The sequence below is a fragment of the Oryctolagus cuniculus genome, chromosome 2 (assembly GCF_964237555.1).
Source record: "Oryctolagus cuniculus chromosome 2, mOryCun1.1, whole genome shotgun sequence".
In the NCBI taxonomy this organism is placed as follows: domain Eukaryota; kingdom Metazoa; phylum Chordata; class Mammalia; order Lagomorpha; family Leporidae; genus Oryctolagus; species Oryctolagus cuniculus.
Window position 1 is genome coordinate 106,288,055 of NC_091433.1, and position 18,336 is coordinate 106,306,390.

The following is an 18,336-nucleotide window of genomic DNA, read 5'->3' on the forward strand; positions in this document are numbered from 1 at the left end:
TTATATCATGTGTATAAGATAAACTGTATCAGTAGTTTATTAAATATAGTAAAAATAAGACAGTCTCCAAAAGCCAAATACAATATTTTCCCAGATCTGTGATAGCAAAGAGACTACCAAAAAGGTACTCTATAGTAGTGAAATTGACATTTTGAGATTAGATGATTTTTAGCAGCCCTTGTCTCAGCTGTTGAGAAACAGTGTGTTTTTTTTTTCTTTGTACTATTTGTTGAATTCTTTACTTGAGGATTAATCTTATGAGTATAAAGTTAACTGAAAATAGGGGCTGGCGCCATGGCGCAATACGTTAATCCTTCGCCTGAAGCACTGGCATCCGTTATGGGTGCCGGTTCTAGTCCCAGCTGCTCCACTGCCCCCTGCTGTGGCCTGGGAAAGCAGCAGAAGATGGCCCGAGTCCTTGGGCCCCTGTATCCACATGGGAGACCAGGAGAAGCTCTTGGCTCCTCCAGCCGTTGCGGCCATCTGGGGAGTGAACCAATGGATGGAAGACTTCTCTCTCTGTCTCTCCCTCTCACTGTCTGTAACTCTGCCTCTCAAATAAATAAATAAAATCTTTTTAAAAAAGTTAACTGAAAATAGATCTTTATAAAATTGGAAAAAATAAATATAATGGACTAAACACTACACTGACTATATTTCAACAAATACCCAAATACATGCAAATCTATATGAGTCACACTTTACTTACAAAGACAAACAAATCTTATTAATAAAAGGATGTTAAAAAAGATAAAACATGCCAATCCCAAATAAAAGGAAATTGGTGTGACTATTTCATATTAAAGTTTGTTAGGAAACTGGCACAGTCTTATCTGTGGCGCGATCTGCACCTTGATTTACATTCTATACCCCGGTTCCCGCTGCCATTACTGAAAGCCAGGTAGCCACATGGCCCAAACTACCTGGCCAAGCTCCACCCCCAACCTAATGGGATTCGCTGCTCCTGCTTCCCTGCCCACCCTCAGGCAAAGTTTTAAAAGGGCCTGTTCCTGAACACGTGGCCCTCTTGGCTCCTCTCTCTTGGCTCTGCTCTCTCCTCTCTCTTTGCTCTCTGTCTTGGCCCCTCTCTTGGATCTCCTCTCCTCTCTCTCTCTCTCTCTCTCTCTCATACTCTCCTCTCCCATTTCCCTCTTCGCCCTTTCCTTCCAGTCTGCTGGGTTTTCCCCAATAAACTCTTTCCCTTACTCCGGTGTCCAGTGTGCTCTGTGACGGCTAACAGAAATATATAACAAAGTGTATAGTCTTTGAGGAAAGGAGTGTTATGACAGATATTTCATGATGATGAAAGTACTAATTCAACAGGCATAAATTCATATGCACCTATTATTTTGCCCCATCATATATAAAGCAAAACCAGAACTAAAGGATATATAAACACATGGATCATCTTAGAGACATAAATATAACTCTCATGGCAACAGGGAGAACAAGGACACAAAAGATTAGTAAGTTTGGCCGGCGCCGCGGCTCAATAGGCTAATCCTCTGCCTTGCGGTGCCGGCACACTGGGTTCTAGTCCCGGTCGGGGCGCCGGATTCTGTCCCGGTTTCCCCTCTTCCAGGCCAGCCCTCTGCTATGGCCCGGGAGTGCAGTGGAGGATGGCCCAAGTGCTTGGGCCCTGCACCCGCATGGGAGACCAGGAGAAGCACCTGGCTCCTGGCTTCGGATCAGCGTGGTGCGCTGGCCGCAGTGTGCCAGCCGCGGCGGCCATTGGAGGGTGAACCAACGGCAAAAAGGAAGACCTCTCTCTCTCTCTCTCTCTCACTGTCTACTCTGCCTGTCAAAAAAAAAAAAAAAAAAAAAAAGATTAGTAAGTTTATAAATGATTTGAGGAATACTATTAGTCAGCTTAAGCTGGTTGACATACAAAGAATGGTAAAACCAAAACCTTAAGAATTCAGTGTTACCTCAAATACATTTGGAACATTAACATGCTCTACCATATTCTAGGCCGGAATCAACTCACAACAAATTTCAGAATATGCTTTGATAACAGCGTGTAACCTTGGAACAAAATGAAGTTAATCTAAAAAAACAATAACAAAAACCACTAGAATACTCTCCAAATATTTTGAAATCAAGGAATACAAGTAATCCATGAGTGACAGCAGAAATAATAAGGGCTTAAAAAAAAAAAAAAACTTTGAACTGAATAATACAAAAACATGGTATACTAATACATGTTGGAAATACCTTAAACACTGCTTAGGAAGGAATATTGGAGCTTCTCTAACTCTCCACATCAAGAAACCAGAAAAAAAATAAGTGTAGATTGAATCCAAAATGAGTAGAAGAGAATAAATAATAGACATAAGGGCAGAAAACAATAAAAGTTAAAAAGCAAGCAAAACACAAATACAGAGAGTCTGCTATCTGAGCAGTGCTGAGCATGTGCCGTTGTGTAAACCACTGTGACTTCAGAGGTAGACAGAGGGTGTGGACTTTGGGGGCAGTCAACAGACTCAATGCCAAACTGCCATTTTCAACAGTGTAACTGTAGACAAGTTACGTGGCCATCCTTCACTTCAGTTATTTCATCTATAACATGGGGTAAAACCCTCAGGGTTGTTTGGAGGATTTAGTTCAAGAGTATATTCCAAACACCTAGCACAATACCTAGTTTAGCATATTTAGCATGTGTGAATTTCTTTCTTCTTTCCCTTCCCTTTTGAAAGGAATTACTCAATTGGTCATATTGATTCATAAGACTTGGCTAGAGGAATCCTAAATGTTTAGTCAATTCAATCCATTGACTAAAAGTGAATCACTTAATCAATATTCAAATCATAAAGTTACTTTGAGTCATTGCTGCAGAGTGGTCTCACTGAATTTTTACTTAGAAATTACTTTGGAGGCAATTCGAGGAAAAAACCCAGTCTCCAAGCCACAGGCAGCTCCACCCTTTGATCACATGGCACCAGTAGAACAGTAATTAACAGTAATTAGCTTCTTCTGGGTTTGTAATGTTCTTCACTAAATATAGAATGTGTTGTGCACACAATGTTGATCAATAATGAATCAAATTTACCCTTGGAATACTCAATTGTGACCCCTATTTAAAAATGCACAATATATTTATGTCAAAACATACCTAATTCCACTTCAACATGGTTAAGCTTTGGTCCAAGAAGAGCTGGAATTATATTATTGTTATCTAAAAGTGAAAAAGGAAAAGAAAATGGGTCAGTATTGCCTTGAGTTTCTTTGAGAAAAGCATCTGTTATTGTAGGTTCATTTCCTTTCATGCAGCAAAGATTTCAATACAGTAGTCCCCCTACCCTGCATCTGAAATTTCATTTTCTGCATTTTCATTACCCATGGTCAGCTGTGGCCCAAAAATATTAAATTAGAAATTCCAGAAACAGACAGTTCATCCGTTTTAAACTGTATGTCATTCAGAGTAGCTTGATGAAATCTGACAATACCCTGCCCCATCCCACCTGAGACACAGACCCTACCTTTGTCCAGTGTTTTCACACTATATGCACTACCCACCTATTAGTTACTCAGTAGCTGTCTCTGATATGAGATGGATGTGGGGATGTTGATAGCAATGTGCTTGTGTGTGGACTTCAGCATTATCCATGATTTCAGCTATCACCTCCCCCACAGACCAAGGCAAACTGCTGTCATCTTCCCTTTACAACATCTTGAGTTATATTTTGATTAATTCAAGGTTGTAGCTCTGATTTTTTGACAAACAAGGAACTCACTTTGAGGTGCCAATCCTTTCCTTGCAGAACATTGAGAGAATTACCCATTTAATGCCATGCTCTGGCTGCCTCACTTGGTTCAGCTCAGTCCAGGCTCTGCAGTGGTATCCACACTTGTAGGTCAAATTCTACTTCTGTTCCTGAATGACTTTTGACCCCAACTGAAAGTGTATAATATTCTCCCCAACACCCCCCCTCCCCCATCTAGTGACGTTTGGGAAGTAAATCACCACTTGGCAGCTTCCTATTCAATGTTAGGATACAGCTTAAGGCAGTTGATAACAGCCGAATTCTGAGAACCCTTGCTGTCACACTTTACTGATGAGTAATTTGAGGCAGAGATAAGCTATAATATTTAACTCATTCAAGGTCATAACCTCACAGAGCTGTGAGGACTGTACAAGATGACTCAACTAAAGCATGTAGCACCATCCTTGGCCCACAGTAACTGCTTCTTGGATAAAGCATGATTACTGCTTCATCAAATAAGGACAAGTATGCCCAGGGCCTGAAAAGCAGAGATGCATGGAGGGAGAGGGTGGAACATCAAAGACAGGAGATTTCTACGAGATTATATATACATATACATAAACTTGAAGAATTTAGGGCATATGATTTTACATAGAATTTAAGATTTTTAAGTTTAAGGTTTCAGGTATTAGATTTCTGGGCCATGGATGGATCAGAAGTGGCAGAATAATAGCCTCTCTCCAAAATTTCCATATCCTACTTCCTAGATCCCGTGACTATGTTGTGCTACATGGTGCTATGGTTCGAATGTTCCTCAAAACTCATGTTGAAATTTAATTCCTACATAGTTCCAAGATGGTTGAATAGGGAAACCACACACTGCTTTTAACTAGGGAAAAATAGAAGAAAAAGCAGAGTAAGTGCATCCCCAGAGGAGAGTTGGAGAGAAGCTTGCAGTGAAAAATTCTACAGAAAGAAGAGGGACCTCATGGAGCAGCATGGAAGGTCCAGACACACAGCAGCAAACGGGGACACCACACATGACACCATCCGAGACAGAGGTGAGAGCAGAATGGAGCATGGCAGCCCGTGCAACTGGTGATATTGCCTGAAGGAACACACTTACTTTTTTTTTTTTTATTGACTTTTTTTTTGGACAGGTAGAGTGGATAGTGAGAGAGAGAGACAGAGAGAAAGGTCTTCCTTTTGCCGTTGGTTCACCCTCCAATGGCCGCCGCGGCTGGTGTGCTGCGGCCGGCGCACTGAGCTGATCCGAAGGCAGGAGCCAGGTGCTTCTCCTGGTCTCCCATGGGGTGCAGGGCCCAAGGACTTGGGCCATCCTCCACTGCCTTCCCAGGCCACAGCAGAGAGCTGGACTGGAAGAGGGGCAACCAGGAAAGAATCCGGCGCCCTGACCGGGACTAGAACCTGGTGTGCCGGCACCTCTAGGTGGAGGATTAGCCTATTGAGCCGTGGCGCCGGCCTCACATTTACTTTGAGACCAGCCTGGAGCTCAAGCAGAGGGAAACGTAGCCAACTAATCCAGCAAAAACAATGCTCATTTTTTTCTCCCTGTCCCCTGACTAGGGTGCCCAGAAACTGGCGGCTGGAGAACAGAAGGCACCATCTTGACACAGTAGAAGCTATGGTAGCTCTTGTGTGCATGTGTAGACTGGGGATTTTACCAGAGGAAAAATGTTTCCTGCTGACTTTGAATCTGACAGGGGGCTAGGAACCCATGTAGCATTGTGGGGTGCCCCCATCCCCTCAACCTAGCACAGGCTCTGGGGTTCAAACTGCCAAGATGGAGCACCCGCAGGCAGCTGGCTCTGGAAACGTCCCTGCTCTCTCTGTGGATGGGACATGCTCATGGGGCTGAGCAGATCTTCTGCACCCCATGACTGTGGCGGCCTTGTGCACTGTGACTGTGGGAATTCTGTGACTGCATGACAGGGTGTGGGGTGTAGCTGTGTCTATGGTCAATTACTGTGTCTGGCATCAGAGGCTGAGAGCTCCCCGACAGCCTAGGGTGGGCCGTTGCAGAGTTCCTTGCTCACGCTGAAGACAATACAGATCTTTTGTGTGGTTCATGTGTCAGCACTTAGTGGGGTTATACCCCTGTGGGCTAACCAAGTCTTAACAGAAAAAAATCTATCAACCTGGAATACTGTACATTTATGAATGAAGGTGAAATGAAGACCTTCCACAACAAACAGAAATTGAAAGAATTTGTCACCACTCATCCAGCCTTACAATTGATGCTTAAGGATGTGTTATACACAGAAATACAGAAAGACAGCCATAATTAGGAAAGAATGTAAAGGCAGAAAATCTACTAGTAAAAATATAAAGGAAATCCAAAGCAAACAATAGGAATACTTACGGAAAAATCACAAGACAACGTTATTACTTATCAATAGCAACCTTGAATGTAATTGGCCTAAATTCTCCCATTAAAAAATATAGACTAGCTGAATGAATTAAAAAACAAGACCCATCTATTTGCTGCCTACAAGAAACACATATCCTCTTTTGAAAAAATAAACAAAATTGATACACCATTGGTCCAACTAACTAAAACAAAGAGGGAGGAGACACAAATCAATAAAATCAGAGATGAAAAAGGAGATGTAAAATTGGACACCACAGAAATAAAAAAAAAAAAGTTATCAGAAATTACTACAAAGAGCTGTATGTATGTCAACAAATTAGAAAATCCAGAAGAAATGGATAAATTCCTGGACATATACAAATTACCAAAATTGAGCCATGAAGATATAGAAAACCTAAACCTAAACAGATCAATATCCAAGACCAAGATGAAATTAATAAAGAACCTCTCAACAAAGCAAAGCCCAGGACTGGATGACTCCACTTCTGAATTCTAACAGACTTTTTTTTCCCAAGATTTATTTATTTATTTATTTGAAAGGCAAAGTCACAGAGAGGCAGCGACAAAGAGAGAGAGAGAGAAGTCTTCCATCTGCTGGTCCACTCCCCAGATGGCCAAATCTGTGCCAATCCGAAGCCGAGAGGCAGGAGCCTCCTTTGGGTCTCCCACACAGGTGCAGGAGCCCAAGGACTTGGGTCATCCTCCACTGGTTTCTCAGGCCACAGCAGAGAGCTGTAATGGAAGTGCAGCAGCCGGGACTCAAACCAGCACCCATATGGGATGCCAGCAACACAAGCGGGGGCTCTACCTGCTACACCACAGTGCCAGCCCCTCTAACAGACTTTTAAAGAACTAATTCCAGTTCTTCTCAAATTATTCAAAACCACTGAAAGGGAGGGAATCTTCCCAAATCCCTTCTATGAGACCAGAATCACCTTAATTCCAAAGCAAGGAAAAGATACCATAAAGAAAGAAAACTATAGAGCAATATCACTGATGCACATAGACACAAAAATCCTCAACAAAATACTACCTAATCAAATCCAATGATCCATTAGAATGGTCATTCACCTGGCCTAAGTGGGATTTATCTCTGGTATGAAGGGATGATTCAACATACACAAATCAATAAATATAATATATCACATTAACAAATTATAGAATAAAAACCATACGATTATCTCAATAGATGTACAGAAAACACTTGATAAAATACAACAGACTTTCATGATAAAATCCTTAAACAAACTGGGTATAAAAGGAACATTTCTCATCACAATCAAGGCAATATGTGACAAACCCACAGCCAGCATCATACTGAATGGGTAAAAGTTGGAAGTATTTCCACTAAGATCCAAAACTAGACAAGGGTGCCTGCTTTCACCTTTTGATATTCAATATATTCCTGGAAAATTTAGGCAGATTCATTAAGCAAGAATAATTTCCAAAAAACAACACGTTCGATTATTTGTTGGGCCATGTGAAGGATTTCTTCACTGGGTAAGGTTTAATTACATTTCTGGTAGGGTCCCTGCTCTCTCAATTTCCAGGCTTCTAGGTAGGTGTTTGGAGCAGTGATAATACCCCAGTTAAGATGCCTGTGTCCCACTTTGGAGTACCTGGAATTAATACTTGGCTCTAGTTTCCTGCTACTATAGACCCTGGGAGGCAGTGGTGATGGTTCAAGTAGCTGGGTCCCTGCCACCCACATGGAGAGACCTAGATTGAGTCCTCAGCTCCTAGCCCAGCAAATCAGCAGATGGGAGCAAGCTCTTCCTTCTCTCTCTCTCCTCTCTCTCTCTCTCTCTCTCTCCCTCCCTTTCCCTCCCCAATAAATAGATACAAAATTCCAGGCTTCTGTTTTTCCATTATACACTATCTAGCTTCACAAGGAACTAGACTTGGTGCTGTCCTCCCTCCCTCCCCACACGTGTTCTCTGCCCTGGAGTCCTTTCCCCTCATGTCTCACTGCTCATTCCTGAGCCTGTCCCTCCAAGACCCAGATCAAATGGAGCCTCCTTCACTCCACTGCTCTCTTGCAGCCTCAGAGCTGACACTTTCTCAAAATGATGGCACCCTCTGGCTCACTGCCTCTCCTGATAGAATCAAATCCCTTGAGAATAGTGCACTCCTCACTTTATCCCATGTTCTCCTGCTTCCTTTGCCTCCTAGCACTAATTACAGTTTATAGTGTATAGGCATCTCCAACAAATATTTGTTGAGTGAAAACATATGTTTAACAACAAAGATTCTACAACTTACTTAAATTCCAAAGAGAAAGAGAGAGCTGACTCATGTGAGGTTCACCCAAATGTACATTCGTTTGCTGTCAAAATATTTTTTTTTCTGCCAGGTGGATGAACTCCAAGTAGAAGGTTTGAACCTCATATTTTAAATAGTGGTGTGTTCACACGCCTAATTAAGTGGTACCTCAATTCCTAGGTGGTCATAGAAGAAAGGGGAAAAAAATTCACTTGACCAACATATGGTTGTGCCAATTCTAAGATTTCTCTTACCTCCAACTATTGTTATATTGAAGGTCTTGATGATGTTAAATTCTTTTCCGTTATGATGAATGGAAAACACACAGGAGTAATAACCCTGATCTTTAAACTCAGCATTCTTCTGTAGCAATGGGTTTGTATCTCCCTCAGCTATCTTTTCACAGTCCTGTTTTTAAAGAGCAAGTTGAAATACTTTGTTAGTGAGAGAAGTATTGAAATAACAACAGTTCAAAGTTGTTAAAATTAAAGATCTTTAGAGGAAAGGAGACAGAATGAAACACACAACTGCTGAGTGAATGTTCTATGACTTGGCATTGCTTCTATTGGAACCAAGTCCGATGGCTGTTATGGTCATTATCATTATTAATACATGTTGGGGTATGCAACATAAAGGCATTGTAGCTTTTCTCATCATTTTCTTTTAATCTGGGAGAGAGAGAGAGAGAGAAAGAGAGAGAGAGATATGCTACAACAACAACGAAAATTTTTGCTAGAGTCAAAACTTTCTGCACAACTCTACAACATTTTTAAATCCAATTTTATGTGCTCAGGACTACTCATCCTGGAAATGGCTAGTGGAGGTTGGTGCAGAATTAGTCAGAGAACTGAGTACCTAGAAGCCACTTTGATGCTTCCCACTAGAAGACAGAGGAGGACTAGAAATGCATCAGGAATAGTCAACCCCATAGGCACATTCACACATCCACCTATCTATTATAATTCCCATATGTGTTATAGGAAGCAATAATTAAAAAGCCACCTTCTTCAATGTAGTTGTCAGTCACCCATAGGTAGTTCCTGAAATAACCCAGGAACAGATGGAGAGAATGGAAACTGCATGGTTGACCTTGACTATTCAACACTGTTTCTACAAATACCAAACCATGAGAACCTATTGCCCACAGACTTCTCCCTCAAAGTTGGCCTGGGTGTGCACATTGGAGGTAGAACCAGAGAGAAATGGCACCATGGGTTTGTGCGGTACCCATGTGTGCACCTCCCATCAATAAACTGTATCTGTGTAAGTCAAATTTTTATAAACTCAAATTTTTTTTTTTCTCAAAATATGTAAAACATAAGAGACTCTTTCTGGCACTCTGACCCAGTGAACAGATTTGAAATACTTAGGTGTATGACCAGTTGTTTAGCCTAAAATATCCTTGGTGGGAGAACATTAGACCTTGGTGTTGAGATGCTGTTAAGACACTCGTATGCCCTATCAGTACCTGAGTTTGAGTTTAGCCTCTAGCTCCTGACTCTATCTTCCTGCAGACCTTGGGAGTTACCAGTGATGACTCAAGTAATGGATCTCCTACCACCCATAGCGGAGACCTGGATTGAGTTCTCAGCTATTGGCTCAGACCTGGCATTTTGGGAAGCAAACTAGTAGATGGGAACTCTCCCTTTCCCTCTCCCTCTCCCTCCCCCTTCCCCCTCTCCCTTCCCCTCCTCCTCCCCCTTCCCATCTCCCTCCCCCGCTGCCCTGCCCATAAGAAAACAAAAACAGAGGCCTACAACTATGGTGCAGTAAGTTAAAAGCCCTGGTTTACAGCACTGGCATCTCATATGGGTGTCAGCTGAATCCCAGCTGCTCCACTTCTGATCCAGCTTCCCACTAATGTGCCTGGGAAAGCAGCAGAAAATGGCCCAAGTCCTTGGGCACCTGCGCCCATGTGAGAGACCTGGAAGAAGCTCCTAGCTCCTGGCATTGAAACAGCTCAGCTCCCGCCTTAGCAGCCATTTGGGGAATGAATTAGTGGATGGAAAATCAATCTCTTTCTCTCTCTCTCTCTCTCTCCCTCTCTCTCTCTCTCTCTCTCTCCCTCTCTCTCTCTCTCTCTCTCTGTTTCTACCTCTCTCTGTAACTATGTCTTTCAAATAAATAAAATAAACCTTTAAAAAAAGAAAACAAAAACAAAACTCTCAGTGTATCTGTTTTCTAAATTTAAACATCTTCATATTGAGATTTTTTAAAACCCAGCATATGGAATCTCACTAATGTCCAGGTACTATAAAATAGTCAAACCTCTGACAAGAAAGAGAGCCAAATCAACTCAGGACTGATGCAAATGTTTAGAAGACATTTCAGATAAGAGCTCTCCTTGAAAAGACACAAGTAAAACGTATTTGAGCAAATGATACAAACAAAATTTTCAAGGTCATCTTGAAGGCCCTTTGTAGGTGTGTATACAAGCACAAGTGGTCTTTAAAAGGTTCATGAAGTTTCCTTTCCAACTTGGGCCTTGCAGAATGGCTCCCACAAAGAAGGGTGGCAAGAAGAAGGGCCCTTCTCAGATCAACACAGTGGTGACCAGAGGTACACCGTCAACATTGACAAGTGTGGCCTTGGTGCAGGCTTCAAGAAGTGTGCTCTTTGGGAAAATCAAACTCCATGAAGGAGATGGGGACTCCGGATGAGCATACTGATACCAGGCTCAACAAAGCCATCTGGATCGAAGGAATAAGGATAGTCCCATATCTCATCCACCTGGAATTGTCAAGAAAATCTAATGAAGATTCGCCAAACAAGCTCTACACTTCAGTTACCTATGTATCCTGTCACCACTTTCAAAAATCTACAGATAGTCAATGTGGATGAGAAATAACTGCTGATTAAAGTTACAAAATTGCAAAAGTGTGTTGGGGGGAGGGTCATGAAAATATACATTCTCTTTTAATTACATTTTACAGAAAATTTTAAATTTTATTTTAAATTATTTATTTATTTAGTGGAGAGGTGCAGACATAGACAGACAGAGAGGGCTCACATCTGCTGGTTCACTCTCCAAGTGTCCAGAGTTGCAAAGGGTACCCAAGTCTGGAACCAGGAATGCAATTCAGTCTCCCAGATAGGTAGTAGAAATTCAATTACTTGTGCAATCACCACTTCCTGTCAGGGTCTGCATTAGCAGGAAGATCAACACAGGAGCTGGAGCCAAGTAGCAAACCCAGGCACTCCATTGAAGGATGAAGGCATCTTAAACACTAAGAAAAAGGCCTGCCCCACCTTAAACTTTTTAAGTATTCTCATATATGCTCCAGAGCAGTCTAAAAGAGCTCCTGCAATTCAGCAAGCAGAAGGCACACATACTGAAGAAAATAATCAGGCAGTCCACAAAAGCAGTAACAGTAAGAAGCCATAAGTAACTTTAAAAGCTTAATTTACGGCCAGCGCCGCAGCTCACTAGGCTAATCCTCTGCCTTGAAGCACCGGCACACTGGGTTCTAGTCCCGGTTGGGGCGCCGGATTCTGTCCTAGTTGCCCCTCTTCCAGTCCAGCTCTCTGCTGTGGCCCGGGAGTGCAGTGGAGGATGGCCTAAGTGCTTGGGCCCTGCACCCCATGGGAGACCAGGAGGAAGCACCTGGCTCCTGGCTTCGGATCAGCGCAGTGCGCTGGCTGCAGTGGCCATTGGGGGGGGGTGGCCAAAAGTAAAGGAAAAGGAAAACACTAAGAGTTTCAACAATTTCCCATGTCAGATTTTTAAACCTTTTAAAAATATTGCTTCCCACTATGTGGAGATGTGAGCTTGTTTTACCAGGGATGAAATTTAAAACTGACAAGAGTTCTCTGGAGACTATTTGGTAATGGGGGTCATCAGTCATGCTCATAGCCTTGGATCTACTCATTCTACTTTCAGGGATTTGGTTGAAGGGCAAATCATATATACACCCAAAGAGCTATGGAAGTGTTATTTGCTACTGAAAAGAAGGAAACTCACAAATGTACAATAACAAGGGAATTATTTAGATGTAACATGTCATATGCAAAATAGAACCCCATGTTTGGAAGAATACTTAAAGATGTGGAAGAATGATCACAATAGAGAAACCTTTCTTTCTTTCTTTCTTTCACAGTCAGAATAAGACAGTGAGAGAGAGAGAGAGACAAAGAGAAAGGTCTTCCTTCCGTTGGTTCACCCCCCAAATGGCCGCTACGGCCGGTGCGCTGCGCCAATCCGAGCCAGGAGCCAGGTGCTTCTTCCTGGTCTCCCATGCGGGTGCAGGGCCCAAGCACTTGGGCCATCGTCCACTGCCTTCCCGGGCCACAGCAGAGAACTGGACTGGAATAGGAGCAACAGGGACAGAACCGGCACCCTAACCAGGACTAGAACCCAGAGTACCGGCGCTGCAGGTGGAAGATTAGCCTAGTGAGCCGCGGCGCTGGCCTACCACTTTTTCAAAGGAGTTTTTCACCCAAATACCGAAAGTCTGGTTGGTGGGAGTCCTGAGTAATTTTTGCTTTCTTCATTATCTCTTTTTCAATATTCCAATTTTATAAAATGAACTCACATAGTCACAGAAAATTTATACAATAGAGTTTTAAATTTCTAAGTATATGAGACAGAAGGAAATGAAAAATCTTAATCTAGCGTTCCTAAAAGTTGATTGAAGGAAAAAGATTGAACACCCAACACAGGGACGCTTCTGGGCGACACACACACACACACACACACACACATTGTGGCTGTCAGCTCTTTGCAACAATCTCATGAGGACACTTTACTCAGGCCACATCAACTGCATAGGCTCAGTTTATTAGGAGACCACTAGCTGTCCACAGCCATCAGATCCTCGTTTTGGAGTTTCATCTTTTCTACTAAGTCTTAAGTTAAAATATTCTGCATTACCTTATACAGTGTTGTTCTGTTGATGAGTCTTTGATAGTAACTGTTTGTACAGGGTATAGTCAAAACCTTTTGAACTTCTATACTTTTACTAGTTACTTGTTTTTCAGTAAAGCAGCTGTTCTTATTTCTTCTGATGACGTTTAATGTCCATTGCCGAGTATCATTTCTATAAAACAAAGGTGTAAAGGTATTTTGTAATTACCAGAGACTTCACAAGTGTCATTTCTCTTCCTTTTAGTGACCAACCCATCCAATTGCTTTTCCTTCTTTTTGTTTAAAGAGACTTATTGGTATTCAAACCCTGCCCCACCTTCCCATGGTTCAGAGCAGTAAAAAATTTAGCAACTGTTCATGGGGTGGGATGAGGTTAAAAGATAAGTCTAAGTGCACTACATGTGCACATGTGGTACACACACATGCAGGTACACACACACACATGCAAGTATATATACACACATGCAGGTATACACACATGCAGGTATACACATGCAGGTACACACAAACATGAGGATAATACATACACACACGCAGGTACACATACAGATGCGAGTACACAAGCAGGCATACACATATTTAGGTACACACATGTAGGTACACACATACAGGTATACAGACGTGCATGTACACACACATAGGCATATCCATATGCAGGTATACTCACATGCAAGAATACACACATGCAAGTATACACATGCATGCAGGAATACATTCATATAGGTACACAGACATCTAGGTACACACACATGCAAGTATACACACTCACTGACATCCTGCTGCAAGACATGCATTATAGCTGTCACAGCAGCTAGTGTTTGGGCTGTTAATGACATTCGAGGATTGACAAGTTCAGAGATTCTTCACCCAGGATGAGAGAGTAGCCTTGGTTTCACAAGAAGACATCTTCAAAAAGTTCATGAAAATTCATTTTATAAAAACTATATATGGATTTCACAATAATTTAAACCCAAATAAACTTAATCTCTTTTTAAAGATTTATTTATTTACTTGAAAGTCAAAGTTACAGAGGGAGAGAGAAAAAGAGAAAGAACATCCACTTGCTGGTTCACTCCCCAAATGTCCTCAACAACCAGTGCTGGAAGTTTCTAGAAGCCATGAACAACTTCTGGGTCTCCCACATGAGTGACAGGGTCCCAAGCACTTGGGCCATCTTCTGCTGCCTTCCCAGGTACATTAGCAGGAGCTGGATCAGAAGCGGAGCAGCTGGATCTTGAGCTGGTGCCCATATGGGATACAGGTATCAGAGGTGGCAGCTCAACCCGCTATGCCGCGATGCTGGCCCCTGGACCCTTAACATCTTTTTAATGTCATTTTCTATGAACTCTCTGAAGTGCCCTCATATCTGCATCAGGTTTTATATTTCTCAGGGCAGTTTGCAACCCCCTCCTATTACTGTTGAGTAAATTGAAGTCCTATTGTATTGGCACTGTAAATGCCTTACTGAACAAAAGTGAGTTTGAACAGAGTTTACAGTTATTGCTCTTTCTGAACAGAAATTAGTTATCTAGAAAAACAAAATAATTAAAAGTAATTTTAAAAGGAGCTCTTAAAAGGGAAAATATTTGCAATCTGATATTTCTTCACACTGCTAAAGACAGTAACAGGGGCTGCTAAGTTGTCCCATGTATCTCACAAATTTTCACCCATTTTGGCTCTTCCAATTCCCTTTTTAGTATGCAATAGGGTGAAGACAAGATCAGCACTTGCTGAGGTTCAGGTATGATAGCACTCGTGTGCAAGGGAGATGACTATTTTCCTTGTGTTCAAATGAGAAAACTAAATCTCAAGAGACATTAAACAGCTTGCCCAGGTTCACACACCTGTCTCAGTATGAGGGCCAGAATGCAAGCACACTTTTGTTTGATCCTTTGTCTTCACAATGCATGTGAGTGGTCTTTTCACCTTGGACATGAATTTATGCAAGATCAGCCACTCCTGGAGAGGGTGTTGAGCCGTCTCCATTACTAAAAGCAGTGGGCCAGAGGCCACGGAACATGAGAGCTACCTGAATGTGGTAAGGACTCGGAATTCCACCGGCAGCATCCTCTCCTCTATTGTGAAGATTTCCCAAGTTCAGCCTCACTGAGCCAGAGAGGGAGAGATTTCTGTATCTCTCTGGTCTTGTTGCTTACAAGCCATAAGGTGCATGCCTGTTTCCATTGTGTCAGATTTCTTTGTTCTCTACCTTGAACTTCTCAATCTTTCATGGTCAACAGATACTGAGAGCCTGAGTATCCCACCCCGCCCCCGGTACTCATCACTGCACTGGGAGTGCTGAACAATTAACAGCCTACACCAACTGTCAAAGAGTTAAAAGGCTGGCATGAAGCAGAGGCAACTGACCCAAAGCTGCAAGCACCAATTCCCTGTGACCAGCAAATCCACCCTGGGCATACACACAAGCACACATACATACATGCATGTACTTACACACACACATTCATGCATATAGTCATACACACATATGCACATAAACACACATGTACAGATCTTCAGTAAACAGAACACCACTTAGCAATCACACACACTATATAATTTTAGTTTATTTGTCCTTTTAGTGGAGGACAGTACAATGTTGCATGTATACAATGTGTGATGATTGATTATTTTAGTAAACATTTCCATCTCTTTACACAACTTCTAAATAATGTCTGATTAACACACAATAATGGTACATATTTCTGGGGTATGATGTGATAGTTCAAAATATGTATACAAGAAGTATTGATCAGATGAAGTTATTAACATTGCTGCCTTCAGACATATATTATATTTGAAGATGTTTGTATCCTCTGTGCTCTCAGACATCCACAACAAACAACTCCCATGTAGAATCCCATGTATTGTCACAGCCAAGGTCAAAGCTGCTTCTCCTATCATTGCTTAACTCTCCTATTACTCATCAGTCTCCAACACTTTTAAGGATTTATCACAAAGGCCAGTCTTAGCCACCTCTCCTCTCTGTCATCCCATCCCTCCATGCCTTACTGACTCCCAACTTCTGTCTGATGATTCCACTTTCTCTCCCTAACCCAGGCAGTGGACTCCCCATTTCATATCAGAGAGATGATGAATGTTTCCCGCCTCTATCATCTCCAAGAGATGGTTCGAGCTGATGGAATCTTCCCTTGGATGCTCTGTACAGAATGATCCACTCTTTTAAATCACGTTTTTATTTAACCATGATTTGGAAGTGGGGATATTCATGTTTTTTTATCTACCCCAATTATGAAAATTGATTCTCCCTTGGCTTCCTTAACTTCCTAACGTGTTAGCTCGTTGTAACTCATTTCTGTAATCTCCCTTTAAACTTCATATGAAATAGGTGAATTTTTTGAGCTCTTTAATTTCTTTCTGACTCCTCAGAGATCCTACATATACAAACAAAAATGACCTCACTTTGTGCAAAACCACAAGGGTGCTATCAAGGTTTCAGTGTGACATCTCACTTTGGTTGATAGAGATCGGGACTCATTCTAGAGGCACTCCTGCAAGAAATCTGCGACATCTACAACTCACCACCACCACTCAGCTGACCCTGAGCTACTGTCTACAGGCCAGTCTCAACTCTATAAAATTACATATGAGGGCTATTCAAAGTTTCACTGAAAATGTTAACGGTGAAAAAAATGCAAGGACTTCAAAGCATTTGCACTAAAATAAATGTAGCATTTAATTCCACTTTTTTCAAAAAACTTTTAAAGTACCCTAGTATATACCCACAAAGAGAAGCAAGTTCAGTGATAGTGGCTGATGCATTTGGTTGGCTACTCCCATCTCATAGACGTTATGCTCCTCCATGATGAGGACCCTGGCAGGATCTAGGACCATGCCATGAACAGCTGGCCAAACACCTCCAATGCCCTCTTCATTTGCTGCCCCTGGCTATGAGTTTGTGAGTGGCTACCAAAAAAAGAGCTCCTTCACTACCATGGTGACCTGACTCCTGCTGATGTAGACAAGTATGTGTCTACACCAAACCCAATTGCCCCCTCTAGACTGAAGATACCACCCAGGAAGCAGACCCTGTGCCCCTCTCTCTACATGTAAATATCAGTGTGAGGTACCAGCTGTTGATTTCATTCAACGGGGACATCTTAAACAATAGGAGCAGCAAGTGGTGGAGTTGGAAGCATACCAGGGGATTCCAATTCAATCCCATCGAGGTGGCATGTACCAATGCCATCTCACTGTTCCAGGTGATCAGTTTCAGTTCACAGTTGGTCATGGTGGAGGGACTGGGAGTCAAAGGGAGCACATAGACAAGTCTAGTACCTGCTAACGCTAACCGATGGAGTAAATAAAGGGGAGAGTGATCCAACATGGGAAGTGAGATACTCAGCAGACTCATAGAATGGCAGATGTCCTAAATAGCACTCTGGCCTCAGAATCAGCCCTAAAGGCATTCGGAGCTGGCTGAAAAGCTCATGAGAGTATTTCAGGCATGGAAAGCCAAGACACTCTGGCAAAAGATCTCTGCGAGTGAGATCCCAGTGGAAAGAACAGGTCATCAAAGAAGGAGGTACCTTTCTCTGAAGGGAGGAGAGAACCTCCACTTTGACTATGACCTTGTCTAAACAAGATAAGAGTCGGAGAACTCAGAGGGCTTCCATAGCCTTGGAAACTCATGACTGGAGCATAGGGAGATTACTGATGCCATAGACAGGAGTGTCAATTGGTAAAGTCAACAACAGGAGTCACTGTGCACTTACTCCTCATGTAGGATCTCTATCCTTAATGTGCTGTACATTGAGATTTAATGCTATAACGAGTACTCAAACAATATATTTCACTTTGTGTTTCTATGGGGGTGCAAACTGTTGAAATCCTTACTTAATGCATACTAAACTGATCCTCTGTAAAAAAAAAAAAAAAAAAAAAAAGAAATTATCAATTCCCAACTTGACTCTCACTGGGATTAAACATGACAATAGGTCTGCTCTGATTTCATCATTATTTAAAAAAAAATCATCTATTATTTTTCACTTTATGTTTCTGTGTGGGAGCAAACTGTTGAAATCCATACTTGATGTATACTAAGCTGATCTTCTGTATATTAAGATAATCAAAAATGAATCTTGATGTGAATG

The 18,336-nt window shown here is 42.1% G+C and overlaps 1 protein-coding gene across 2 annotated transcripts in view; it reads right to left on the reverse strand.

The window, feature by feature from the left end:
- The window catches only part of IL18R1 (interleukin 18 receptor 1), a 48,036-nt gene that overhangs the window by 17,434 nt on the left and 12,266 nt on the right, over positions 1–18,336 (reverse strand). For both annotated transcript variants that reach the window (XM_008252716.4, NM_001164863.1), the window contains 3 exon segments: positions 13,229–13,394; positions 8,613–8,766; positions 3,113–3,175 (listed from right to left, as the gene is read on the reverse strand). In XM_008252716.4, the coding sequence (XP_008250938.2) occupies positions 3,113–3,175; positions 8,613–8,766; positions 13,229–13,394 (383 nt within the window).